This window comes from Falco rusticolus, chromosome 10 (assembly GCF_015220075.1).
Source record: "Falco rusticolus isolate bFalRus1 chromosome 10, bFalRus1.pri, whole genome shotgun sequence".
NCBI classification, from domain to species: Eukaryota; Metazoa; Chordata; class Aves; order Falconiformes; family Falconidae; genus Falco; species Falco rusticolus.
In genome coordinates, this window is record NC_051196.1 from 181275 (window position 1) to 208654 (window position 27380).

General features: G+C 48.9%; 1 protein-coding gene across 1 annotated transcript; it reads left to right on the top strand.

The window, feature by feature from the left end:
• The first annotated feature begins 2969 nt into the window (after nucleotides 1-2969).
• Nucleotides 2970-25769, top strand: TMEM86A (transmembrane protein 86A). The gene is made up of 3 exons (XM_037402405.1): nucleotides 2970-3563; nucleotides 20464-20728; nucleotides 24910-25769. Exons 1-3 carry the CDS (start codon nucleotides 3543-3545, stop codon nucleotides 25335-25337), a joined length of 714 nt encoding a protein of 237 aa, XP_037258302.1. The 5' UTR covers nucleotides 2970-3542; the 3' UTR covers nucleotides 25338-25769.
• The last annotated feature ends 1611 nt before the right edge of the window (nucleotides 25770-27380 follow it).

Genomic DNA, 27380 nt, shown 5'->3' on the forward strand with positions numbered 1-27380 from the left:
TTGGCCACCTCCTCCAGCCCCTAATCAAGCACTATCCCTTTCAGTTTTATGATAAACTAGCATTTTTCTTAAATACTTTACAATTATTCACTTCCTACTCCACCCATCTTTGCCCATGTACCTGTGCGACACCTTAGAGCTGAGCTCAAATGCGAGAAAATGGAGCAAGATTGGTAACAAATGTAGTTTTTGTCAGAGAAGAATGTTTTGTGTGTTGTTTCCTGTTAAACCATTGGAAATGGTGTACCCAAACAAAAAATTGTCCCTTCTGGTGCAACATTTAACTCAAATGAAAAACACCTTGTTCTAGAGGAAATAAAGCAGAAAGAGAGGCATATCTCGACTAGTTCTTATAGTGGCGTTTCTAATGTAAGGGTAGATGTACTGCGCCAGACTAAGCGTTCCTCTGTCCTGAAGCTGACAGCAGCGAATGGCTGCAGAGCCTTAGAAGAAGCCAAGAGGCTAGGCATATTTGCTTTGTATATACCCAGCCTCCCACCATCAGCAGCTCGGATATATAAGAAGACAGAGATGAAACTGTGTATATATTGCCAGGACAAGTTGAATAAAATAAAAACTATGTATTTCTTGAAAATTAACCATTAGAATTCACCAAAACTCAAGAAGTACACCACTCTGTCTTACAACTGAGAGTGAAGGTACTGTCTTAGGGAGGTGTTTCCTGCAAGAGATTAATTTTTCCCTTGCTTCCTTGAGACCTTCAAGTGACCCTACTGAATTGTTAAAATTCCATTAGAAAGTGGCTGCTGGGAACATGTGCAATAAATAGCTACTAAGATCAATGGCAGTCTTGCTGATTTAAAATCAATATATTGCTTACTGACAGTGCCGGCAGTTTTTTCCTCTGGGAAATGGAACCAGTGATTGGCTTTAAATAAACACAGTGGTAAAAAACTTTATCTGAACTCATTTGTGACTCAGACTGATTTTAGAGTAAATCAGAATATCCCTGTTGCTCACAGACAAGAGGTGATCAGTGACTTTGGATACTGCAAATTATGGTGGGCTGCTGTAAAAGAGAACAGAGCAGAATTTCTGAAAATGCTTTCTGAAAAATAGGTATTTAAGGTACCTAGACCGTTCACTGAAAGCCACTGGTCACTTTTGAAAACCTGAAACAAACAACGTCAGGTTACTACAGCTCCAATAACTACCATGCCCTCTTCCAGGCCAATTCTCTGATAGGTTTCTTTGAGCTAATAATGCAGCATTGAAAACCCACCCTGAAGTGTTAACATGTTCTGAATGTATCGATGACACAGAGACATACCTCACTTGCGAGACCAGGCGAAGCTTCAGCTGGTAACCGCTGAAGACAGGTATGTCATCAGAAAAAAAAGAATGAACGCAAAGCCGCATCCATCCTGATATCATCTCTCGCCTTCGGAGTACTGGAGACAATACCCAAATGCAAACATTCCCCTACCCAGTGTGCAGCCTGGCTCATCACTTAAATAAAGGCCAGGATAAGCAAACAAAGAGTTCGGCTAAGGACCAAGGAGCAGATTTTTCTTTGAGGTATTTAAATGACAAGACATAACCAAGCTCCCAGAAGGATTTTCAAAAGCAATTAGGAAGCCAGGTTCTGAGAGCTCATTGGTCCTCCTCAAGATTCCTGTAGGGTATCAAATTAACTGCATCCTTGGACATCTGCATATCTCTGTTTCCTTGTGCTGCTTCTGCTAGGGATTGTCCTCCTTGATTTCATCAGGGGAAAGCCTTCGTTGTCAAGAGCTGTGAAATTTCTTCCCATTCTCTGGTTCACCTAGCTCCCACCAAAAAAGGGAAAGCTTATCCTTCTCTCCTTGCTTAATGAAAATGTTACTGCCCTATGAACTGTTTTAACTGAAATAGTAAGAACAGCACTCAGTCCCTTGGCTGTGGCCACACAGGTCTTTGTTGTGCAGAGAACAGTTTGCTTTGATCTGACTGAGGCTTACTTGTCACAGATTTCACTGCAATGCCTCTCTGGTCTGATAGTGCAGATTTGCAGTTTCTTTTTTTTTGGGTAGAAATCCCCCTCAGGTTGGCAAGCGACCAGAAGAGGTCGCGGCGACCACCGCCCCAGTCCCATTGCACAGTGATGGGCCAGACGCTGCCCTATTCACACACGCGTCTCTGCTGATATAAACCGGGTTGCCTGTGTAGCATCTTGGGACTGCTTGCTGTTGGTATACATTTCGTCCTCGGAAACACGATACTAATCTATCGCACAAAGGCTGCAGAAGAATTGCCAAGATTTTTTTTTTTACTTTATAAAAGAAAATTTTCCCTTGATACGATAAATACTGAACATGACTTTTGCTCAGGCTGCAAATAGCAGATTACTTAATCACCTATTTAAATACCTGTTTGTTTTGTTATGAAGTGAAACTTTTGAGCAAGATCAAGTGGTTTCCTGCATCCTTAAAAATTAAATCCCAAGTAAGAACAGAGCGAAGGTAGCTCCCGGGTCACTTCAACACGCCAAAGCTGCTGCGTCCCACTCTCTAGTGCCCCACATTAGACGTCCCTCGCCCCGTCCCTGTGCCAGCGCTAACGCCTCTGCAGCCTCCGGACGGCCTCGGCGGGAGGACGGCTCTGGAGAGGCGGGCGGTGCGGCCCGGTGCTGGCGGGGGCCCGGGGCCGCGGGGGGCGGGGCCAGCAGCGGCCCGGCGGGGGCCGCGGGACCCGGGGCGGGGGCAGTGGGAAGCGTTACGGGGGCAGCGGCGAGCCGGGACGGCCCTGGAGAGGGGGGGAGGTAGGGGGTGGCGAGGAGCCGAGGGGGAGCCAGGGCGGCAGGGCGCGGGGGGCTGCTCGAGAGGCACGTGTGTGAGGGGGCCGGGCGGGGCGGGCGCGCTGCCCCTCACCCCTGCCAGGGCCCGCCGGCACCGCGGCGAAGGACGCGGCCCGGCCCCTCGCCCCCGCCGGGGCGGGGCGGGCCGGTGGCCGGCGAGCGGGCGGCAGGCCGGGCCGCCGGCACCCCTGGACAGGCTGGCAGGCCCTTGAGGTAAACGGGCCGGCGCTTTTCTCGAGCGGCCGGAGCAGCGAGCCCCGCTACCGCCGCACCGGAGCGCAACGGCCCCGCTCCGACACGGGCTGCGCCGGAGGAAGCCCCCGCGCCACCCCCGGGCCCAGCAGTTGCGCTGCAGCAGCGGCTCGCAAGGACCGGCGCGGCCCCGCGCTTCCCCCCGGACCCCGCAGACCGTAGCGCCGCTGCGGCCGCCCCCGCCGGGAGGCGGACAGTGCCGCCAGGGCCCGAGCGGGCCACGTCTCCGCCTGCCTGCCTGACTGACTGACCGACCGACCTGCCGGCCTGCCTGCCTGCCCGCCCCCCCGGGGCGGGGCCGTCCCCCTCACTCCCCGCAGTGCATTTGCCGCGGGGGCCCCCTCGCCGGTGACGTCACTGCTGCCTAAAAAAGCGCCCCGGCAGGCAGGCCGGCCGGTAGGGCAGCGGCACGGCGGCACGGCTCAGCAGCAGCCGCCAACAACAACAACAACAACAGCTGCCGCCGCTGCCGCCAGCAACAGCCGCCGCCGTCATGGTGTCCCCTGTCACCGTGGTAAGTGTCGCCGCACGGCGGGCAGGGGGAGCGGGACCCGCGCCCCCTCCCACGGCCGCCGGCAGTGGCGCTCTCCCAGACGGTGCCTTCCCCCCCCGACGCGCCGCTGCCCCCTACCCGGTCCCCGGGGCCGGTGGCTGCTCAGCCGCCGCCTCTCGCCGCTGCCCGCGCGCGCCCGGGGCGCGAAGCAGCGGCCGTGGACCGGGACCCTCCGCCCCGCGTGCCCGTGTACGCCCCCGGCGCCGCAGCCCCTGCCCGTGCCCCTCGGCTGCGCGCAGCTGCGCCGGCCCCGCGCGCCCCCAGCCCCCGCCGGAGGCGGCTTCACCGCCCGGGCAGCGGCGTTGGCTGCGGCTTGCGTCGCCCGCCCGGCCGGGCAGACCTTGCCGCGCCGGGCGACCCCCGCCGGCCCCTCAGCGGCTTGCTCGGCGCTCCCGGCGCCGGGGGCCGCGTCCCCTGCCTGCCGCGGCGGCGGTCATGGGCCCCCGGGCAGTCGTGCGGTCCCCGCCGCCCGGCCGGGGTGTCGGTGAGCGTGCGGCACTGCCGGGCCGCTGGGGCTCCCGGCGGCGGTACCTGGCCCGGCCCTGCAGGGAGACGGGGCTGCGCTTCAGCGTCGACAGAAGCCAGAGCGCCCGCCGGGCAGAGCGGCGGCGGCGCTGCGCCTTAGGCGTGCTGCCGGGGTGCTGCTGGGGTGTACCCCGCCGGAGCCAGGGGCCTCTCCGGTGCCCCAGCAGGCACGCGCGTCGCGGGAGCGGCTCGCGGTGGTGCCCCGGGTGCTCCGCTGCAGCCCCTGGGGAGTGCTGGCACCCTGCTTCCCGGGGGTCCGTCCCCGTCCCCTTTTGAAATATTTTGGTTAATAGCCAGTGCGCTGCATCCCCTCCTGCACGTATAAACCTGGTGACTTCCCCGTTCTTAACTCACAAATCCAGCATGAGTATGTGTTGGGAGGGGTGTACATAGTTCAGGACAGAAGGCTTTACCTACATGAGAAATTACACTTTAGGAAGGGAACTTGGGAAGGAAAATGACACACACACTTCCCTTTCCCCCGCCCCCCCCCCCCCCCAAACCAAAACACCCTGCCTTCTTCGGTTGCCCTTTTGACACATAACAAAGCACTGCTCTGGCTTCCTCCCTGATGTACTGACTCTTTGCTTCTCCAAAGGCAAGTTAACACAGGTGTGAAGCTGCAGAGAGCTGGAGGGATGAGGTGACCAAGAGCTGTGACCAGCGCTGCAGCTGTTTACCACAGCTGTAGAGGTGGGAGGAGAGGGCGTCTGGTCCTCCAAAGAGCTCATAAAAAAAAAAAACCTGCAAGCCTTCAGCCTGTTAAGGAGGAGGTCTTTGCACATCGCCTTCAGTGGGTTTTCACATTGCTGTTCCTCCAGAGGAGTGCACTGTACTGCTCCGGCAGCAGCTGTGCTGCAGGCTGTGCAGGGCAGTGGGAAGGGTGTCATACAGCAGTGTGCCCTGCCCAGAAGGGGAACACCGTGTGGCCCTTGCACAGGTGCCAGCTGGGGCAGGGGGCAAGAAGCAGGCTGGTTGTATGGCCGGGGGGCTCCCTCTGGCAAGTCACTTGCTGAAGGGAACAGCAGTGGGCAGTTGATCTGGCCTCAGCTAGGTGCTACCCATGGGGCCCAGCCCTTATCTCTTACCACACTGCCTTTTGCTGCATAGACAAGCCAGATGTTCAGAGCCAGCATGGCTATTGCTGCTGTGACACATGATGGGGGCACTCTCCATGGAGGCAGCATCTGAGGCATCATCAAATTAGCCAGAGGAATTTGTCTGCAGTATATGTCCTCTGTTGGTACACTGCCACATCCGCCTCAATGGGGAAGACCCTGGAAGAGCACAGCTGAGAGCGACATGATTTTGCTTCCCATTTTCAAAGCAACGGCCTTTGTACACAACTGCAGCAGATAGTCCCAACTACTTATACAGGAAAGCAGGTTGTGTGCCTCCTCCTCTACTTCAAGACAGTTTTGTAAGAAAGAGTCAGAAACCCTGAGCTCCAGGTCTGCTGTACAACTGATAGCTGGAAGAAACCACGCAAGAAGGTGTGGACTGTGGAGAGGAAGCTAGGGAGAGACTGCAGCTATAGGACTGCTTGTTTGTGCTGGCTGCCAGTTGTGGATTGTGGCCTGGGGGGGCTGGCATGTCTGCCCCATGTGCAAGGAGAACCCGCAGCACTGTGCAGAGCTAGCCAACCTGTTGTCTCTGGTGCCGCACAATTCAGATGTGCTGAGGGGGCAGCATGCCCACAAATAAACAAGTCTGGGGCCAAAATACCTTTTAACGTATTACACCAGGTCCTCAGCTGGGATGAAGCTCTGGGGTCCTGCTGATGCCAGAGTCTAGACTTGCGTGGTGCTGGGCTGTGGCAGAGAAGATGAGTTTGTCTGCCGAACCTGTTCCAGCTGGTGGGCAATGCTCACTGTGGTTGGAAGTCACCTTGAAGGGAAGCTTTCACTGCTTACTCTGCTAGGCAAGCAGGAGCATCCTTCTTAAAAACTGTTATTCTTGATACTGCTCTGATCAAGAGCTGTTTTTTTCTGCACAAAGCAGTGTGGGCTGAGAGCCTGCGGTTGGACAGCTGTATTAATAAACGGTGCATTTACTTCAGGGTATGTGAGGTTTAATTCCCTTCTTGTTCAGCCATCACTGGTCCCATCTTAATACACGTCCTTTCTGAGACAGCCTCGTTAGTGATTTTTGTTCTGTTTTGTCATCGTCCACCCTCCCCTTGTCATCCCCGTCCCATCCCCCTCCATTGGTTAAGCAGTTTTTAGTGTGAGCTTGTGGGAGACAGTCCTTGCCCTAAGAACCTTTCTGCACAGGAGGCAGCATGATTGCAAGGGCCACAAGCGTGCAGGACATGAGCCTGGAGATGCACAGTCATTCTGGCGTTTGCATAATGCTCCTTGCTCAAAAGGACCTTTTTTCCCCCCTAAAGATAGGGCTAAACTTAGTATAGGGCTTCACAGCACCTTGAGGAAAGCAGAGCATGGGAAATACAAATACGTTAATTAGCTGAGAATAGGTCTCTTTTGGGGGGCAGTTGTAGATGATATTGGTGTGTCTTTTTTTCAGCGAGATGAACTATGGGCTCTCATCCCTACAGCATCCCCTCCATACCTAACTTCTACTGGGTCTAGCGCAGTCCTGTGTGTGGGAGGGAGGTGAAACTCCCTGTTTGGGACAGATTTTTGCCCCGAAACCATCCCTTAATCCCCCTCCCTTCCCTTTTGTCCTCTGATGTATATGCATCTTTAAACAGAGACAGCAGTGTTGGGGAAGAATATGTTGTCTGGCTGCATTAAGGAAGTGGAGCCCTTGGCCCTGTCCCCCCTAGGTGGGAAGCAGCCAGCAACCCTTCAGAGAACAGCCCTTGTTGACCCCCTGGGTAGATGCAGGATGTCACTATGAGGAAGTATGAAGGTCACTTACAAAAACTGGGCAAAAACCTTGAAAGATATGATCTGGAAGCGTACTCACCAGTGACAAACATTGAATAGGGCTGGAGAATTGGGTGAGTATCATTTGAGTTTCTGAAGAGGGGCCAAGCCACACTGATTGAGGCAAGTATAGAAACCTGATGTAAATCACATTGCTTAGAGACTGTGCTATGGGCAACTGTAGCAGTAGTAGGTCTAAGCATAGTTTTAAAGGTTTATTATAAAACGTGTACCCCACAATCGTCACACTGCTGTTCAAAACCAGAAGGCCAGATCACACTTTGAAGTATTTCAGCCTTTTCTTCTTAAATACAGGATGTATTATTTCTGCATTAATCATTAGTGTTAGCAACCATCTAAATAAGAAGTAACTCTTACAGTATAGAGAGGTTAATTTTACTTGTCTTTGTTTATAAGTAACATTGTTGCTTTCATTGTAATTTTGCCCATTACTTAAATACATCACAAACTGGGATTTTACTACGCAGGAGGCTTGTGGACACGAGGCACATCTATATACAACGTAGATGATTATGGAAAAAATTGATTTGTATAAACCCCAAATAAATTTCAATAAATTATAGAAAAGATTTCTAAGCATCTGAACTTGATGAAATAAGGGAGGGAATCGTTATCTTAGGTAAGCTTAGCTGAATCTTAGTAATGTTTGTCAGTCACGCCTTTTGGGAGAAACCTAAAAGCTTTGGTCCTGCTGAGCAAAAGGCTGTGCTGATTTATGCCAGCTAGAGCCCAGGCATAGTGTTACATGCCACAATTTATTTTTTCAGACTGAACTTGCATATTCTTGCTATGACATCAACATTCTTTGCTGTAGCTGTTGCTGTGTGAGGATGGGCTTAGATATGGGTAGTTGAAATTGAACTGAAATTGGAGAGTAGAAAGTGTGGGCTTCTCTCACGCTCCTCCCAGTCCCAGTGTGGTTGCATTAAGCAGTTTGTGCCGACTCCTGCTGCAGGCAGTGCTGTAGATTAAAAGCTTCATTAACTCAAGTATATCACTCAAGTCACATGCGTCCGTTGTTTAAAGTGTGCTTTCTGCATTAAGATTATGGGTCCAGTTCAGAAGCCTGTACTTAACACAATTCCTCTGAATGGACAGACGCATTTCTTCTGTTCTCTTTTCCTGTTCAAGCATCTATTTCCAAAATAAACTGAGTGTGACAGAAAAGCCAAAGTTATCTTTCTCTGTGGGTAACTACATAATACTGAGGAAATAATAACTCCAGTGAAATTAGACTCTTAGAAAAAGATGGCATCTGGAACCCGTCTTCTGCTAGCATGTGGAAAAACTCTTGAACAGAAAAAAGATCAGTTATGTAACTCCATTCCTTCCCAGAGGCCTAAGTGGCTATTATATTAGCACTTATTTTTTCTGCTGCCCTTATGTCACATGACGCCCATTAGATTCATCATTACAATGGAGATGTAGGTTTTGCTTACTGCAGCATGCCCAAATGAAGGTTATTACTTCTTCTAGCCCGCTTGTGCCCTTCCTATGTCCATTCTTAAACTGCCATAATCCAAACAGCCTTTAAGCTAATGACAGGTTTCTGTATGACAAGTGTGTCAGTCTAGAGCAGCCCTCCTTGTACTGCTGAAGGTGAACAAGTATCCAGGTGACACGGAGCAGAAAATCGTGTCTAGGAGATGACATGCCACCAGAGCTGAAAGGTGACAGATGGACTAGGTGAGAGCTTTCCTGGATGACTTGAAGTGTGCTAGGGTGGGAAGGATTTCAGATACCTGCAGAGTGTCCAGGGGTTCGCACCACAGCCTCTGACCCAGAACTGCACAAAAACGTGTTTTTTCTCTAACTAAGTGTAGCTTGTGTCCCTTGTGTTAATTTGATGTTGCAGGCAGACTCTTGTGTTGCAAATCTGCTAGCTCATGAGGATGGTGGCTGTTTTGATTCACCTTGCTGTGAGCTTATGGAAATGTCTTTTTGTCTACCAGCAGGCTACACTTTCTCCCAAAAAACGAATTCCTGTAGATTACTGCTAAACATGCCAAGTACTTTCCAAGACTGAGGGGAGATGAGACTAGCCATGTTACTGAATTGGCCTTGGGACAACAAACATTGAAGTTTGCATGGTGAGGTTTCTTTTTTTGCTCCTCACCAGACACCAGCTTTGGAGACAGATGCTGCCAGTTGGCATCAGGCATTACATTTCCCATTATGTATCAATATAAGTGCATTTCTACTAGCTGCAAGTAGCCTCTGATTGAATCATTGCTTGAGACTGAGGGTAAGTTTAATGTTAAGCCAGCTTCACATTTTTCAGCACGTACTAGACACACCAGGCAGATCCTCAGCCTTACGTGAGCCATTTTGTCTCCCATGGCTTCAGCAGAAGTAGGCTTGTGCTGGCTGAGACAATAGCTTGGCTACTATATCCCTCTTTGCTTGTGTCCTTCAGTTTTTGTTACGGCATAAATCGATAGCAGTGCTGACTTGTGCTCCATTGCAAGAGAAACTAAGGAAGTTTCATGGCTTTTGCCTGGAACCCTGGTATAAAAGTGTGATGACAAGTTTATCACTTTAATTGTGAAGTTTCCACTGGGCTAATCTCCCATGGATCTGTGGACTTGCACCCTCAATATAAAGGGCATAACACTGGTAAGCAGCTGCATGCTCATTCGTGAGCATGGTCCGCATTTGTATACGCAGCCTGATTAGAGCAGGGGTTTTGCAAATAAAACCCTTGATATCTTAGCATGAATCCTGGGAGCATGTGGGGTAGTGTTTGCGCAGGGTAGTGTTTGCACTTGCCCGCTCCACCAGTGTTGAGATTGCGTGGGAAAGTCCAATTTATCGTCATGTGATTTGTGTCTCATACTGACCTGCCCAGGTCAGAACATCTTGGCACAAGAATAGATAATGGAAATAAAATCTGTTGACTCCACTGTCATACTTTGACCTTATATACACCTGTCTCATAAAGCATATTGGTCCCATAATGTGAGGAGAGCTGCTGCTTTTCAGTAAGGTAGCAGAATGGCCCCTCTCTAAATACACATTTTTATTGGGGTACATTGCTATTTTTCCTCCTAATTCTCATAGTGCTTCACAAACTTAGCATTTCAAAGCTTTCAGCCTGCAGGACATGATATGCAGATAGAACTTCTCATTCAGCTTTCCTTTAGGCACAAGAGAAGCTGAGCTGTCCCTCCTGGGTTTCCCAGCACAGCCCTGCTAGTTTTTTCCAGATTTTGCTGATCGTATTGCAGTTCCTTGTGAGGATTCATATTGTGAAAGTCTGTTATGTAAAGCTGCCAGCTTTCCCAGCCACTGGCAGCCACCTCTCTCAGTTCTGCCTTCCTGCTGCTTTTGCAAAAACCTTACCTGCCAGGTGTGCACAATCTGTTGGGTGAGCCAGAAAGGTGAGCTGCAAAAGTGCCTTTTGGGTGCCGGAGGTGGTTTCACCCTCGGCATGTCTTTAGGAATGGCTGGTAGGGCTGGTACAGCCTGTCATGCCGCCTGCTTTTTCTGCTACCCGATGGCTCCTTAGCTGTTATCATAAAGGGCTGTGACAGCACCGGTGCCTGCAATGCTCTTCATTTAGTCCTGCATTATTCCCCATAGCTGGTCGGTAGGGTGAGGTCTTGAAGTCGCTTCTGGACGGAAGGGCTTGCCTTGCCTCCCAAATAACCAGTCCCTATCAGCAAAACAGCATGTGGCAGGGCAGAGCTTTGCCAAGTGCCTGTTTTCCCTCAGCATCCATTCTCCCATAGATCCCCCTGCTGCAGCCAAACGACAGGGTGGCTGAGGCCCTCCAACGAGTACATAAATGTTGCAGTGGGTTGTGGGCTGCAGATAAGGCTGGAGATGGGAGAGTGAAGGCAAAAGGTTGATTTCAGCCCTGGGGACAGAACACTCTAAATGCAGATCCCTCACTGCTACTACCTAGATAATGCTTTGAGCAACGTAAAACCTAACACTTCTTCCTGGGTAACAGAAATCTGCATTCTCTTTCACAGAAGAGTGTGATTATAAATAATGACAAGTCTCCTGAGTGTGTGTGTTTATAGCCTGGAAACCGTTCCCAGGATGGGTTGTGGAGACGTTTCCATAAGCAGCAGAAATTTTTAATCTGGATTTTACTGTGAGAAGCCAGGTAACTGCCCCTTCCCATCCTGAGAGAAATTGCCTGGGACAGCTACTGACTGTGCATTTAGGGTGCTGGCTAGCTGGCTGGCTGGCTCCTGAAGTTCCCTGTGGCTTCACAGCACCTCCTGACACCCCAGGCAGCAGCAGGGGATGCAGCCTCCCCTGACTGCTCACTGAGCAAGGGTATGTGCCCTTGCAGTGGCAGCACTGCAGCTCCGAGGAGCAAAATGACAAGACAGACCTGTTGTGGCTCAGGTTTTTAAACATCTGCAAGGGTTTCTTTTGTGAGTGTTAAAGCAAAGGAAATGTTCAGAAAGGGTTGCTTTCCGCTATGCGGAAAGGAAGATCTGGAAGCCCAGGAGGGAAAAGTGATCTTTGCTCTGAGATAAGATGCTGGCAGGCAAATGCTGTGTTTTTGCTTTCATTTCTGAGAGCCAGTGGACTACTCTGAAAGCATTAGTCTGTGACAACAGCTCCTACAGCCTTGCAGGGACTGTATTTGAATTCTTGGTTTAACATTGTTGGTCACTGACAATGGTACATTGCTGACCGTACTCAGAAGGCGGCTATAGGATTGCTACGGATATAGTCAATCGTTACTACCGCAGATTAAGAAAAGGTTTTTCAAATAGCCTTGCTCGTGGTCCTATGCCAGTCCAGTAGACAGGACAGATGATGCTTGGTAATGGAAGAAAGTAAAACCAATCCCAACAAAACAAGCCCTAGCAAAAACCACATACATCCAAGCTGAGTCTTTAGTTCAGGGTGAAATGTGTTTGTAAGTTGATTTTTATGAGTTAACAGCTGCTAAAGAAAGGCTTCGCCATCTTGAAGGCTTCCCTGCAGTCCCAGAAAGCCAAAAGCAGACGCCGCAGTGACTTTGTAAGGTATTGGCTGGTGTGGCAGTATCTCGCTGCCTGTCCTGACAGCAGTAGGTCCTGCACAGCAGAGGAAGGTCCCAGCGACACTGCTGCATAGCTCGTTGACCGCAGTTAGTCACGCTAACATGATTTCTTCAGTACAGGAGATACCTTCACGGATGCTCTAGCTTCCTTAACCGCTGGAGGGAACTTCATGGCCCAGTGTCTCAAGATAGCTTTGGGCAATGTCATGGTTTAAAAGGCAAGAAGCAGGAGTTGGGTCCTGGTCCACCATGTGGTGCAGGCAGTGCTCTGATGTGGTGGGGCTTATTTCCTTGGCTCCAGAACCACCTGCCTCTACTTTAGGCTGTTATGGGACTGTTCTCTCACATTTCTAAGGCCTCCTGCAAGGAGTCTTCTGAAGGTGAGACTCCAGTTTCCTATTTGTGACTTCCTCCCACACTATTTTACATCTCAGGTGTTTGCAGATGCTTTTTTTTTTTTTTTAACTTGTGGGTATAGCAGCAGAAGCTGTGATGTCTGAGAGCTCCCAGGTTGCATTGGCTACTAAGCCAAACTGGCTTCATCAGTAGCTCTGTGAGTGTGGTCAGTGTGACTGCTCAGCACCTGTTGTTTTTTAATTTCTTCATTAAGCACCTGAAGACAAGACAGGAATGCTGTTGTATTTGTATTGCAGCTTTGCTAACGCAGTCTTGGTATTTCTACTTGAGTGGCTGTTTGGCTACTCCTGCCTCAATGCGGGCAGGGCAGAAGTGAAGGCTGCCTGCCCCTGTTGCCTGTTACCACTCATGTCCTGCCCTGACCATGGCACAAGGGTTCACAGTTGTAGCTATTTTGTTGTCCTCTGGAGAAGGCCACAAAACATGTCCAATGCTTCTTTTACCTTCCTGAGCCATTTGTTTAAATGTCCTTCATACATTGTGCGTTCAGTGCAGTTTCCTCCTAAAACCTATCCTAGACAATCCCCCTCAGAAGTTTACTCCCACACAGAAGAAGACAGGGCGTTTGGCGGTAGATCACAGCATGGCTAAGGCAAAGCATGGGGTAGCACAGGCTTCTCTTAGGCAGTGTCCACGGCTAGGGACAGACAACAGTCTGTGGTGGAGAAGCCACACTTGGAGAGCAAACATCAGGGAAGGAGACCTTTGCAAACAGCCATGTCTGCAATCTCGCATCACTGGCACTCCCATGACACGATGAGCCTCGCTCACGTGCTCCCCAGATGGCTTGGTACAAAACGTCCTGTTCTTGACAGTCGCCTGCTGCTGCTCAGCTGGGTGGCAGTGTCGTGCCCCTGCTGTGCCCAGGCGCTCTGCTGTGCTGTGGGGCCTTGAGCTGTGGTTTCCCCTGGGAGAGGCTGGTGCAGGCAAGCGCTGCCTGGCTGCCAGGCGGCACATGCCCTGCTGCCGCGTGGCTGCGAGGAAACTGCTGCTACAAATTTCTTCCCTCCTTTCTGCATCTGTGGGGAAGACACTCGTCTGGAAGATTTTAACCTTGGTGCTGATACATTTTCATCCCACCATGGTTAATCCAGAGATTAGGTTGAATGTTGATGTGACCGCAAATCAGCCAGGATTTTGGCTTGGAAATGAAATTTTTTGTTGTGGTTCTCATTTCTCTGTGCAGCTGTGTGTGTAGCAGCCCAGCCCTGCACAGGGGCCCTTGTTAGATGCCAGTTTGATTAATCCTCATCCACGGCCTGCTCCCGGATGCCTCCACCAAAGGGCAGCTTTTCTGATGCCAAGAACTTGTGCAGCAATATAGCTGAATTCACCACCCAAGGACTGTGAGGGCCTGTGCCAAATTTTTAATTGTATTTTTCTGGCAAATAGCCATACATTGGTCTTAAGAAAAAGAAGTCGAGGATTTCTAGCTGTCAACTCTGTGTCAGTCTATTGTGGAGCAAAGCTGGGAAGTGCAGCTGGAGCTTACTTTGCTTAACTGGAGGGAGGAAGAGAGTACCGAGGCTGTTGGGTAGGGGGAGGGATGAGAGAAGCCAAGGAACTAGCCCAGTTTTGCAGGAGGACTTGAAGAGACCCTCGGGGTGGAAGAGCTGCCGCGGACCCACTGTTCCTGCTGCATGCAGCCAAGCTGGGAGGATGGTCCTTTTGCAGGTGGGAAGGGTTCAGGCTGAGCCCTGTTCCTTCTGGCTCATGCTGAGTGACAGAGGCTCTCCTGTCAGACAAAACCACAATTTTTTGACCACTTGCGACTAGGCCTGGCTGGACAGCTGAGCATGAGCTGAATTTCACTGCATTACCCTTGTTGGGGAAATGGAGGCCCTGAGATGTGCTGGGGAGTGCCAGCAGCTGCTGTAAAACACTGAGAGGCCTGGTGAAACTCATTGCATGGCATAGGCACGATGGAGACAGGGTTATCAGCACGCACGTTCCCCCAGAGGCAAATCATGTACCATCTTCTGGGTGATTTATTACCAATTTTACAAGTCCATTTTAGATTAAGCTTCTACAGTCTTGCGTCCACTTGAAGGGAGGAGGGTTTATTTATTACCCTGAATTTCCTGCAGCATGTGGAGCCTGTTTAGGAGCCATCTGTCCTGGTATGCCTGGCCCGTGGCACCTCCAACACAAACATAAACTCTCTTACTAATTGCACAAATATGTTGCACCAACACAGTATTTCAGGCAGGTTGATTGGCTGGTTCAGTAACTCCTTCCCACCCTCCATAAACAAGCACTTTTTCTCAGAATTTTATTCACAAACAACTTGTGGCAACAAAGGGGAATTGGTTCTTCCCCAGGAGCTTGTTTACTCCTGCAGGAGAGCAGAGTTGGAGGTGAGGTGCTTTGCATTCACCTTGCCCTCACTGGAGTGTACCAGCTAGGGCTGTCCCAGCCAGCCCTGATATTTCAGCAACCCTATGGAGCAAGAAATGCTGACTGCATGGCCCCTTTATGTCTCATCTGTCTCATCCATCTCCTCCTCTCTCACTTTTGCAAGCTGCCCAGGAGGGATGCAGAGCTGAGCAGCCAAAGTGGCCACTGGGGCCTTGGGTCTGTGGCCGAGCAAGGGTCCATGCCAGAGCTGGTCATTGTGATGGCCCATGTCCAGCCAGGATAGGGAAGGTGTCAGTGGTGAATCTGGGTACCAAACAGCTGAATCCTCCCTATCACACACACATCTGGTCCCTTGCCTAAAAATTCCCTCTGTTGTATCAGTTTCAGTGTGTATGCATTCAGAAGTCTTGGGGCTGCACTGTCTAGGCAAAGGTGGGAATGTGCAAGTAAGCTCAGGAGGATGGCGGCTCTTCAGTCAGCTCATGCGGGTTTGTGGCCAGAAATCGCCCAGCACTGCTATGTTCCTCCTTGGTTCAGCGAAAGCTGAAAGGTTGTTTAATTCAGGGGAAAATCTGCTGCCTCTGGCTAGGATCTGTGCACACGCAGGCTTCTGCTTATGTTCTTCTCATTTTAGTTAAGCACAAAGATGGCTTTTTCTGTAGGCTCAGCCTCATGGGGAATTGTGTTGATTCCCTGTTGCTCTGTAGGTAGGAGCCTGTTGCACATACATACACTTTGTCCCAGTTGTGGTCCATCCGCTGGCTGAAGCAGCTCGCTCTGTGACTCGTTGCACAGAGGATTGTCAGTGCCTTGCAAAGAGCCACATATTCTGGGGAATGAGAGACACGAGCTATGGGCTTGCAGTGGCAGCGTAATACATGGCAACAAAGCTATGTGAATATTTATCGGCACACAACTGGGGTTAAGAGCTATTGTCACAGTAGGGCAGAACGAAGGTAGGATCTGCAATTCAGGATGCCAAAAGCCAGGAGAAACAGTTCAGCTAAGGATATATAAAAATGGTACCTGGCCAGGCAAGGCGGCAGGGAGGGATGGATGGAGGACAAGGGCCCAGCTTTTTTTGCCAGTGCGCACAGTTGTGCTCAAGTGCTGCTCAGTGGAATAGCTGGGGTGTTATTTTTTAAAATGCTTTTCCTGGAAAGCAGCATTTCACAGCCCAGTGGGCATGAGCCATATCCCTGCAGCAGGTTGGCATACAGCTGGTGTCTGGAAGAGGCTGTATACTCATTTTATGTGCAGGCTGATTCAGGGGACTTGCAGAGAGAAGAGCATTACTTTTGTCAGTCCTTATTACCTGGAGTTACTTCTTCAGGTCTGCCACTTTTCCTCTAACTGTATTTCTTCATTGGCTAGCTTAACCTCTCAAGATGTCTTACACCAATAACAAATCACAACATGCTTGGAATACTTGTGTGATAGTGTCATCTGTCACTGTTGAACAACAACAACAACAAGGAAAAGAGCAATATTTCGAACAGGAGCAGAATGAGAACACACAAAACTAGAAGGGGTACTGTCAACCCGTGAATCCCTAGTAGGGAGGTAGATATCCAAGCTCTGAGCCTCCAGAGACCTGCCATGTGCCAGTGCCATGTTCTGTTTGAAGATCACAGAATCACAGACTGGTTGATGTTGGAAGGGACCTCTGGAGGTCATCTGGTCCAAAATGTCTTGGTGAGAGCCAGGGCACAACTCCTTCTGCCTAAGTCTTGGAGGGTTAAATTTGATTTCATTGGATACAGATAATTTAATAAATTATACTTTCACTGTAATTCCACAGAGATAGTGGCTTTACAGCAATTTAAACTAATTTTTAAAGACTCTAAGAAACTTAGTAGTCATAGCAATTAGGAAAATGCCCTAAGTTTTGCTCAGTTTAGAAATTCAAAACTTGGAAATACTGTCTTGTCATTGTATTCAAGATGTGTTCTGTACTGCATTTCAGCAGAGAGCATATTAGCAGTGGACGCAGAATTTGTAACTAAATGGCAAAACCCAGCTTAAAGCTGTGACAATTACATACATTAGCAGAAACTATCTTGTCACTTGCATGAAGTGCTTGCTTTTCCAATGCCATGGCACAGCCCTATCTCACATTCCATCTCTGAGACACAGCTGCAAAGGAGATGGGTGGTTTGATGCAATTTATCCACGTGGCCAAGAAATGTTCCCTTCCCTGAGGTACAGGCAAGTCCAGTCATGGGTTGTGCTTGGCTTTCCTCAAGCCACAGCCTCCACTCAAGTTGGTACGTAATTTCCCAATAACCAGCCTTGAGTTGTCCTCCAGGTGGCAAGTTGCCCTATCATCTCTTCCTGAGGCTTAGCCATGTGACCAAAGAGAGGGAAATCCCCCAGCCTCACCCTCTGGTTACCTCAGCTTTTCTTGGGAGATTTCTCCCAAGGATTTCCAGTGCCACACCATCCTGGCAGGATGTACTGCCCAGCCCTCAGCTGCACAGGTACCTCTGTCTCAGCGAGTGGTGTCCCTCCTGAGGCACCCATTTTGGTCAGAGCTACAACAGGGCTCCACTGAGCTGCAGCATTCAGTGATGGGCAAGGGCATGTCTGGAAATAACTCTTTTCTACAAGTATACTTGTAGGAAAAGTGTTGAGGAATAAAGTGTTAATGTTGAGAAGGCTGTAGCCCTTCCAGATATATGAGGTTATTTTTATAAGAGGACTCCGTTAACACTAAATTTTCCGGTTATGGGTGAGTTGCTGAGACTGGAATCTGACCCCTTATGCCTGAAAAATTCCTTATTATTAGGATGGAAATAATACAAACAATACAAACCATTATTTTAAAATTATGCTGGCTGGGCATGGAAAATTCACATTCAAATAGTAAAAAATAGCAATTTAAGTTCACTAGGCAAACATAATCTTTTGGTACAAGTGCATATCTTATATTCAGTAAGGCAAGATTCCTGGGGAAAATTACAAGTGTAATTAAAAACCTGTCTCATCATGCGTGCACACAGGGGAGGACAAGCTGTGATTGTAATGGTAACTGCTCCTAGCAGGTGTTTTTCTCTTAATATGAGGTATTAAAAATTTCCTGTGTTTATTAACCCAGATACTCTCCTGTATGCTTCTAACAGTGCCTCTGTGATATTTTGCAACCAAGGCAGAAGTTGAACTATATCCTTGTCTTCAGAGGTACAAAATTACCCACCTTAGCTGAGACCATTACAGGGACCTGGAGCACTGCTGATGTTGCAAATTCTTTTGCACTTTGTAGCTCTGGAGGTTGTTAGTTTTCTGTGCTGAAGATCTTGGGTTCATTACAGCATGGTGGAGATCCTCCACAACTGGTGGGGGAAGAGGAGGAAACCCTGCTAGAAGTGCTGTCATCTATTGTCTGCAACTGTGAGAGGATGAATGTGATCAACTATGTTTTTAACTGGGGGGGGGGGGGGGGGGAGACAGAGCTGGAACCAGGCACTGGCTTTGGATAGTCTGATGTGTCACTTTAGAAGGGCAAGGTGCTGGGTCTGAAGATGGGAAGATGGGGGAAACTTGGCTCCACTCTTCCCCCTGTGATACTTAATGGTTCCTGGACAGCCTCAGTGCTGTGAGACTACATGGGCTTTTATGACTTTTATTTCAAGTTCATTTGCTATTTGCTGCCAGAATTCTCCCAAGGAATGCAGACAAGAAGTGGTAAATGGTGATTAATTTAGGCAGCCTAAGTAGAGGAGCCACGACGGGCTCCCCATGCAATACAAGAAAGTTAATGGCTTGCTGATGTCCTTTTGTGAGTGAATTGTGTAGCCTGGTTGTTTAATGGAGTGTTTAAAAACTGTGTTGGCAATAGCCTATGAATAATGTATACAGGAATAATGAAATACCTTACTGCTAAGAAACGGCTGATATGCTGGGGAAATTTCTATCGGATGCGAGCACGATTTTGAAAGCAGTCTTCTTGGGATGCCCTTTATTTAGGTCTTCCTACTTTAGAGATTGCATTCCCTTTTAAGACACTGCATGTGAAGATGCTCTTCACTGCCTTTGCCTCTGTCTTCCAGCTTCACCAGACTCCCTTTGCTTGTGTTTGTAAAAGCTCCTGAACGTTGATGAGTTTAGGCTTTATTAACTGAGCACCGTAAGCATGGAGATACTTGCTGTGCAGTCTTCAGCCATTCTAGGTATCTGCAATGAAGCACACTGCATCAAAGAAAGGTAGCTGCTGGGTTTGTGTCATGGCAATGCCACACGATGCAGGGAGCATCCCATACATTGGGAAAAAAAGACTGATGTTTCTTTTGCAGGTTTTTGGAGCATGGGCTCCTTGTGTGAGACAAGCAACCTGAGAGTGTCAGACATGGATGTTTGGGTTCTGAGGAACTTTGAAGTGTCAACCCAGCTCTGACGCCTCTAAATTTTCTCCTGTGTTCTTCTCCAGTGTGTGAGGCCTCTGTGTGCTTTGGCCATGAGTAGTGGGAAGTCGTGGTACTAAGCAACTAAATCTTGCTTGACCCAAGGTAATGAGAAGATTGAGAGTGAACGCCTGTTTGCAGGGGAGCTTTGGAGGTTGTACTGCCTTAGATGCAGGAGGAAACAGGCCTCCTAAAAGACTCCTAAAGGGCAGGCACATGAGGCAAACTCTTCCTTTGCTCCTTGTTTGGGCCCTCAGCTGCACTCCAGGAGAAAATAAAATCATAGCTTCGTTTCTCATTCAGGGTTTTCCTCACCTGCACTGAAATGCAGAAGTATGGCAGGGGGGCAGGTGAATGCAGTATTTCTTACCACTGACCAGAGTGGTCTCAGCCAAGCGTATGTTGAGAGCAGACCCAGCCTGTGGAGTCTGTAGCTCTGTGCCCTGCCTCTGCTGTGGCTTTGTTGTGAGTAGCCTGGTGCTCATGCTGCATATTTGTGTCTGGATATACACAGTAGAGCCCTGAGTCAAAATGTTTCCTGCAATCTGGGTGCTGTATTATTAGTGTAATGCTAGGACAAAGCAACATGTGATTGATGTTGATATTACTCAGCTGAGGAAGTGACATCCTCACCTGGGAGGTTGATGTGGTAAGCTCTGAAGTCACATGGCGATGCCAACAGCAATGTCCAGGCATGAAGCTACAGGGCAGGAGAGATGAGAAGAGAGGTTGTATCCTCAGGGTGATCTGCAACTGCCTAAGCAAGAGAATTTGCCAAAATGGGATGGAAGATTTGCACTTTTATTGTCTTGTTTGCTGCTGGGATATTCCTGGGGAGTGTGACATTTTCTCAGCTTCTGGAAAGGAGTTGTATCAAAGAGGTTAGTTTAAACACAAGAGAGGTGGCAAGGACTGCCAGAGGTGTTTGACTGATGGCCTACATGTTTTCAGTAGAACAAATAAAGAGAAAAGGTATCTAAAACTTCCTCCATCTCCACCACCCAAAACCCATCCTGCCAGCTGAGAAGTGTTTTCAGCAGAGGGGGTCACAAAGTTCTAGGCTGAGGATCATGGTCACATTCAACCAGTCTCTCTTGGGGTAGATATGCTGGTAGTCAACAGTACACATGAAAGAGCAGCCTGCAAAAGGAAGGAGATAGTTCTGTTATGAAGTTTATTCCACTGATGCTTCTGATGATCCTATTCATTTATCTTTTTCTAATGTTTGTTTCCTATAGGTGAAGAGTGAAGGCCCCAAACTGGTGCCCTTCTTTAAAGCCACTTGTGTCTATTTTGTTCTCTGGCTGCCAACTTCCAGCCCCTCCTGGTTCAGTGCCCTCATCAAATGTCTGCCCATCTTCTGCCTGTGGGTTTTCCTTCTCGCTCATGGAATTAACTTCTTAGTGTCACACCGGAGTGCCAGTCGCATCCTAGCAGGACTCATATTCTCAGCAGTGGGAGACGCCTTTCTCATCTGGCAGGAGCAGGGCTACTTCATTCATGGTGAGTGTCCTAAAGGGGTGCCAGTGTCCAGCTGTTACCCTCTTTATTTAGTGATGAGTCACTGGGCCACATGTTTTGTTCACTCATGTACAGCTTAAGCCTCAGGCAATGGGAAACACTCATACCTTGACTAAAATCTGTCATGGCTAGAGAAGTCACATCATGAATGAGTCGTTCTCTTGAGCTTCTCTTGAGCTTCTCGAGGTAATTGGGGCACGTTTGGTTTCCTGGCACGTGCTCCCAGCATCTCAGCTGGCTGGAACTGGGAAGGTGGCGTGGGCAGAATCCTTGGGGAAGAGAAGGAAATGCTCTTGGCAGCTCTCATGAAGCTACAGGGTGTATTCACCTCCTCTTTCTCTGCAGGGAGATTTGTCAGCCCTTTGGTACAAGGATCAGAAATAGGACACACAGTGCAAAGGTGCTCAGTGGCAAACAGGTGGAGAAGACCCTTATGTTTTGATAGACAAGCCCGTAGCCTGGGGGAGGTGTTTAAGTGGATACTAGAAATAAAAGCATCAGAGATCTTGTCCTGCTTGCGGGTTCATCAGTATGAATCATGCAGCCTGTTGTACAAGACCTGTCTGTTTTGCAAGGCATGTAAACGATGAGGAATCAAGGACAAACCTTACCACAATGGCCAGACAAAAAGATCCACATCTCTCAGAGCAAAACAAGCTTGTTTGATCTTGCTAGTTTGCAGACTGGAACTTAATGATTTAGATTAATCATTTAAAGCCACGATGAACCTGCCTGCAGCAACATTCTCCTTGGCCTTGGACTGTCACAAGAAATCAGCAGCAGTTGAGTCCTTGACTAAACTGACTGGTCAGGTTTCTCAAGTTAATTTATCTAGCACAGGGATCTCACCTAACACCCACCATTAACTGGCTGCTGTGACTGGCCCACTGGAAAATGTGATAAGAGGGACATTTTCTGACTTGTGCTGTTGTCAGCTCTGAAAGTCAAAGGGTTATTTTTTCCCTCTTTCAGGTCAGTATTTAGCTTTATTCTGGGATTCCCACAAGCTCTTTCTTTATGAGAGGGAAGTGTGTGCAATGCCAGACAGGAAAGGCCAAATGCTCTGAATCTGGTTTTAATCCTGCTTCCCAAGGGCTTATCTCAATCTCATTAAAAGTTCATGTAAATTTTTTTACTGATTTTAGTGGGGTTTAGATTAGGCCCTGAGGACTGGATCTCTGGCTGAACCTCAGGCATGTTGCTGAGGAGCTCCAGCCTTCTCTTGGGGTGCCATCCCCTTGGGGCTGAGTGTTGGCATTCCCACTGATTGGCCTCTTCCTAACAAGGGTACCTGGCTCAGCACAGGTCACCTCAGCCCGACGGCTTGTGCTTCTGTTTTGCCTCCTGGAATTGCTCCTCGAGCTGTGGCTTGTAAAACATTCAAGGCCTGATTCTCACCACAACTGTTTTTCTACATGGAATCTTCCATTCCCACGTAGCTGGGATATGTTTGAATTCCCTCTCCAATCTAGCACTAGAGGAAGATCAACCAGTCACAGCAATTCAGTATCTGGTTAATGTGTTTTAATCTGCAAGTAAGTTGGATTGTCGACCCTAGTTTTACAACTGAGAAATGTTGCTTTGCGGGTTTAGACACATTTTTCTTATTACGGAGAAGAAAAGCTCTCTTGGAGCATTCTGAAAATCTCTGCTTTCATCCTGGCTGTCTCCTGCCACAGTCAGTGCTAATCTGAGCTACTATCTTCAGTAGTGAAGTGTTAACATTTGCATTTCAGCCGCTAGCAGATACAAGTGCACCACCCCACTTCATCCTTCACCTCTCCTGCAAAAGGTATTTTCTCCTATTTAAAACACAGCAGGCTGCGGTTGTTCACAACTGACAATATTCAACTTTTTGATATCATCGTTCATGGGAATCTGAAATTTCAGGAGACTAAGGAAATACTACATAGAAATGTACTTTCTGTTCAATTTCTACAGCTTTCGGGCTGAAGAAAAAAAAGTTGAGAACTGGGGTGATTTGAATAGCTTTTGAGATAATGAGTTTATAAAAGCACATTTATTCATTACTTTATAGGGAAGTGAGAGCCTGGGAGCTACTCCTGGCACACTTGACTTTTTTTCATTTTTGCTGTTTCAGTCCATTAATAACATGCTATTTTCTGACTAGTGTCTTACTGCACGTAGAAGATTCTTCACTGTGGTAGCATCCACCTCCTTTGCTAGCAGGCACCTAGAAACAATTTATGCATTTGTTGAAGAAGACAGGGACTAACAAAAAGGCTTTATTGCTAGCCTGAGGGAAGACTCCAGGGGTAGGGAGGGATAAGGAAACCTGGGGGAAGGAAGTGGACAGAGAGGAGAAGTTCTGCCTGATGTGGTTGGGAGGACCAAGCCAAAGGTTGAGGAATGCACTCCCCCTCCCTGTGCAGCTGTCGCCGCTTTCCCCAGTTCCTGGCTTGATTTGTGGATGTTGAATGAGCAAATCTGGGAGCTGCCTCCCTTGTTTGTAACCAGCCCCACCGTGTATCGCCAAACTCCTCCTGCCTTTCTGGGCTTCTGCTTGGCTTCTGCATCCTGTCCTCCTTTCCTCCTCCTTGTTGCCAGCTGCCTGCATGAAGGACAAAACATTTTTCAGTTCCCCATCCCAGAAATCTCCATATAATGCCACTGAAGGAAAAACCACCCCTCGCTGCTAGGATGAAGTAACTTCTCCTTATGAGCCCAGGGCTCTAACCTCTCCTGCATTAAACACTACAAACAGCTCGTCCTGTATTCCCACCTTGGTTTCCTCAGTGCTGTGCCCATGACGTGTAATAGCACTATGGAAACATCAACTTCTCATTGCCCTCCTTTGCACTTCTCTTCCTTCCCCTTTACACTGTCCATTTTCTCTAGCCTCAGCTTGCAGATCAGATCTCTGCCAGCCCTCTCCCTCCTGTGGGTTCCCCTCTCATGCCAACATGGCTGAGCTTTCAGTGGATGTCTGATCTGGTCCTCCCCAAAGGCAGGGAGACACTTGCCCTTCTCTGAGCTGCCTCAACACAAGAATATTAGGATGAAGAACTGTCTGCCAGTGGCAGGTTTTAATGACTGCCCTTTACACCACAGCATCATGCTTTAAATGCTAGCCAGTGTCCTGCTGGAGGACTTGGCTTCCCAGATCCTTTTCTCCATTTCATGCTTTAGAGCTGCCTGAAAACTTTCAGTTATTCTAGTAACCCTGCCAGGATAAAGTGGGGTAGCCTGCAGCTGCACCACGTGTGGGTCGGGGAACCAGAGCAGCAGAGGAGCTGGACTCAGTTTGGGGCCCTACAACTGGCATGACAGCTAGTAGTGAGCAGCTGTACAATACACTGTAACATTTTTTGTTAAATGGATTAGTGGCAAGTGAGCAACATATGCATGGTACCTTCTGACACCCACATCTGGCATTTCTCAGGGGTGTTGCACTTCAAAGGGAAGCTGCCATTTTATTTTCACTGATTCATTCTAGCTAAGGTTCATCTGAATTTTGCAAATAGCCATAAAATTGTTGGCAGAGTCCCTGAAAAGAAGTCAGTGCAGTCCCTGAAATATGCCAGCTGCTTCTTTTCAGCTTAGGTTTCTCCTAGCTATGAGCAGAGATGAGTAGAAGCCAGATTTAGTCCCCAAGTGCCTTTGGATTTTGTGGCTTAAATACAGTCAGGCTTTGTATCTGGGTTCAGAGGGATTGGTATCTTCTTTCACATTTTGTTCCTACACTGCTCTGGTTCCAGCCTTCCCGTTCCACATGTGACCTGTGAGGAAAACACTTTGGACAGTCAGAGGGGATGATCTTTGGTATGCCTCGCCCCTACCCTTCCATCCGAAGCAGGGGAGGAGGAACAGCCTGGAACACAAGCTTTGTTCACCTGGCCTCTCAGCAAGAAGGCTTGCATCACAACACAGCTGTACTTGGCTGCAGCTGTAGATGCGGGGGCTTCGTTCTTAGGGTGGGAGCTTGGTGCCGAGGCTGGTCTCCTCTGCACAGATTTTTATACCAAAATTGTCCCAAGTGGTCAGTATGGTTCCCACTGATTACCAGTGTTAAGGATTATAACGCTTCTAAGCCTGTGCTTGTTGTGGTATATTTAAGACCCAATATTGCCACATTTTCTTCCGCTGCCAACTGTCAGTTGCCGATAAAAGGTCACACTTGCTAAGTCAATGCCTCTTTCCAGGTCTGCTGATGTTTGCCATCACACACATCCTGTACTCTTCAGCCTTCGGCATGAAGCCTTTGGACCTCAAAGCTGGCTTGTTGATGGGCCTTGTCTCCAGCTCCTGTTATGCCTTCCTGTACTCCTACCTCTCGGGCCCATTCACATACCTGGTAGCTGTCTACATCGCCTTGATCGGCTTCATGGGCTGGCGAGCAGTTGCCGGCATGCAGCTGTGCAACGACCTCTGGACATGGACCAAGCTGTCAGCCTGCATCGGTGCGATGCTGTTCATGGTGTCAGATCTGACCATTGCACTTAACAAGTTCTGCTTTCCTGTGCCCTACTCACGCTTCATCATCATGGCTACTTACTATGCAGCCCAAATGCTTATTGCACTGTCAGCTGTAGAGAGCAGAGATGAAGAGGACTTCAGAAAGAGAAGTTAGATGGAGTGCCAATAATCTGTGAACAACGTGGGTTATATCTCAGGTGCTGTAGCTGCATTCACCCCTGAGAGAGATCTCCATTTCTCTGAGCACATTGGTGATGTTGGTTTTGCTTCTTTGAAGCATTACTTTTGGGGATTTTTTTTTTTCCCCAATGGCTTTCTCTGAATACAGCTTACTTCAGTGTGGAGTCCACATCAGAAAGCTTAGACTGTCCCTGCAGTAGCTACTCATTCAACTTTTCCTCCTTTGAAGTGCTGTACTACTGCATTTTAATTGTTAGTCTTGAAACTGATGCTGAATGTCTGAGAAGGGGAGGGCTGATGGAAAGGAGGTTTGGCCATGCACTGTGTTAGACTTGCTTTTAATAGTATACTGGCAGACAGGCACAGATCTCTACTAAAGTCAAAGGTAAAAATGAATTTAACCGATGCTTGTCTCTTTTTGTGCATTACAAACTCCATATGCAAACTGAAGGTATTGCCTCTGCTTAGAGGAAGCCTGGAGGTAGACAAAAAACAGTGTGCCCAGATGGGGGCTGAGCTTTGGAGTCAACGGCAGCATGTGGGGCAGCCCCCAGCAGAACCAGAATGAAAGCAAAACACCAAGCAGAGAGCACAGAGCTAGAAGTACGCTGACATGCAGTGCTGTGTGCTTTGATCAGAGCTGATCAGTGTTCCAGGGCAGGTCTGTAGGTGCAGGTCAGTGTTGCCATTGTGGCAGAGCTAGGAGTTTGGTGGGATTTCAGGGACATCTGGGAGCCAGGCCAGTGCATTCCCCTGGCCCTGTGTGAGCAGTTACATGGTGCCTGCAGCCACCAGTGACAGCTGAGATGTAGTGGGCAGATGAGGAACTTTGATTTTTACAGCAGGACCTTGAACATGTCTCTTATTAATGTACACTCTAATTGCCCTCAGTATGGCAGACAGGAATCTAACCTTTACGCCTTTTTTCCTTAGTATCCTAAGAAATAGTATTCTATATACTCATTAAGCTTTACAGTACTGCTGTTTACAGTCTCTCTCAAATCTTTGTGAGCATTTCCTGTGGTCAAGGCCCTGATTTTGGATGCAGATCGCTCTCTTTTGCCAGCTGGTGGTAAACAAGTGTACCGCTTGTTATTGGAAAGCCCCTTTTCAGCAGAGCTTCCTGAAATGCACTGTCCTGTGTGCTCATAGTGCCTGCCATTTCCTTCTCAAACTCACATGGATACTGTGAGAATGCACCATCAGGGCTGGGAAAGCCTGCTTCATTCTGATCCGTGTTTCTTTTGTTGGTTTGTCGGCCCATCTGCTGAAGCAAGATTACTTCAGACTCTTAAAAAGATATAGGAAGAGGCTGACCTGATTTGTGATCATGTGTGGGTCTTTTTTCTCTTATTTAGGATATTTAACAGCAAGCTCTCTTTCTGTTTGGAACTGTCTTGAGTGTGCATTTTCCTTCTGTCCATCCCAGGGCTGCTCCCGTGGGCTGAGATGCTCCCCTGATGGCTTGTTTTAGGATACGAGTGCACCCAGGTGTGCAAGGAAAGCTTGCTGAGGGTTCCTGCACCTCTTCAACCGGGCAGCCAAACAGCCAGCCAGAGCAGACTGCACAATTCAAATCCAGACATGCTCCAACAGCACCTTGCACACGCTCAGGTGGGCAGGGGGAGCAGGAGGGGAAGCCCTCAAGACCAGCCTTACGGGCTGAAAATCACCGTGGTCTCCATATCTAGCATTCCCAGACCAGTCCAGGCAAAAGCCTGGCACCAAGTGCCTGGCACTGTTGGCACTCTGCAAGGGATCCAGCAGGGGCAGGGGCAGCTGAGGAGACCCTACCAACCCTGCTAGCCTGTCCCTTGGTGGTGAGGTGCTGAGTGGGTTTCCCACTCCTCCTGGCCTCGAGAGGTGGGACTGGGTGGGGAACAGGCACTGCCTCCCCACTTCTGCAGCAGTGTAAATGCAGCCAGTATTACAAAAATCTAGGTTCACCATCCTGACCCCCTGGAGTCATCTGCTGCTTTTCAGTCAAGAGATCAGAAAGGTCAGCTGCCTTATTGAG

Excerpts from the sequence above, each read along its gene's own strand:
- TMEM86A (XM_037402405.1), top strand. The coding sequence starts at position 3,543 with ATGGTGTCCCCTGTCACCGTG. Across the intron at positions 3,564-20,463 it reads TGGTGTCCCCTGTCACCGTG|GTGAAGAGTGAAGGCCCCAA; the intron begins GTAAGTGTCGCC and ends TGTTTCCTATAG. Across the intron at positions 20,729-24,909 it reads GCAGGGCTACTTCATTCATG|GTCTGCTGATGTTTGCCATC; the intron begins GTGAGTGTCCTA and ends GCCTCTTTCCAG.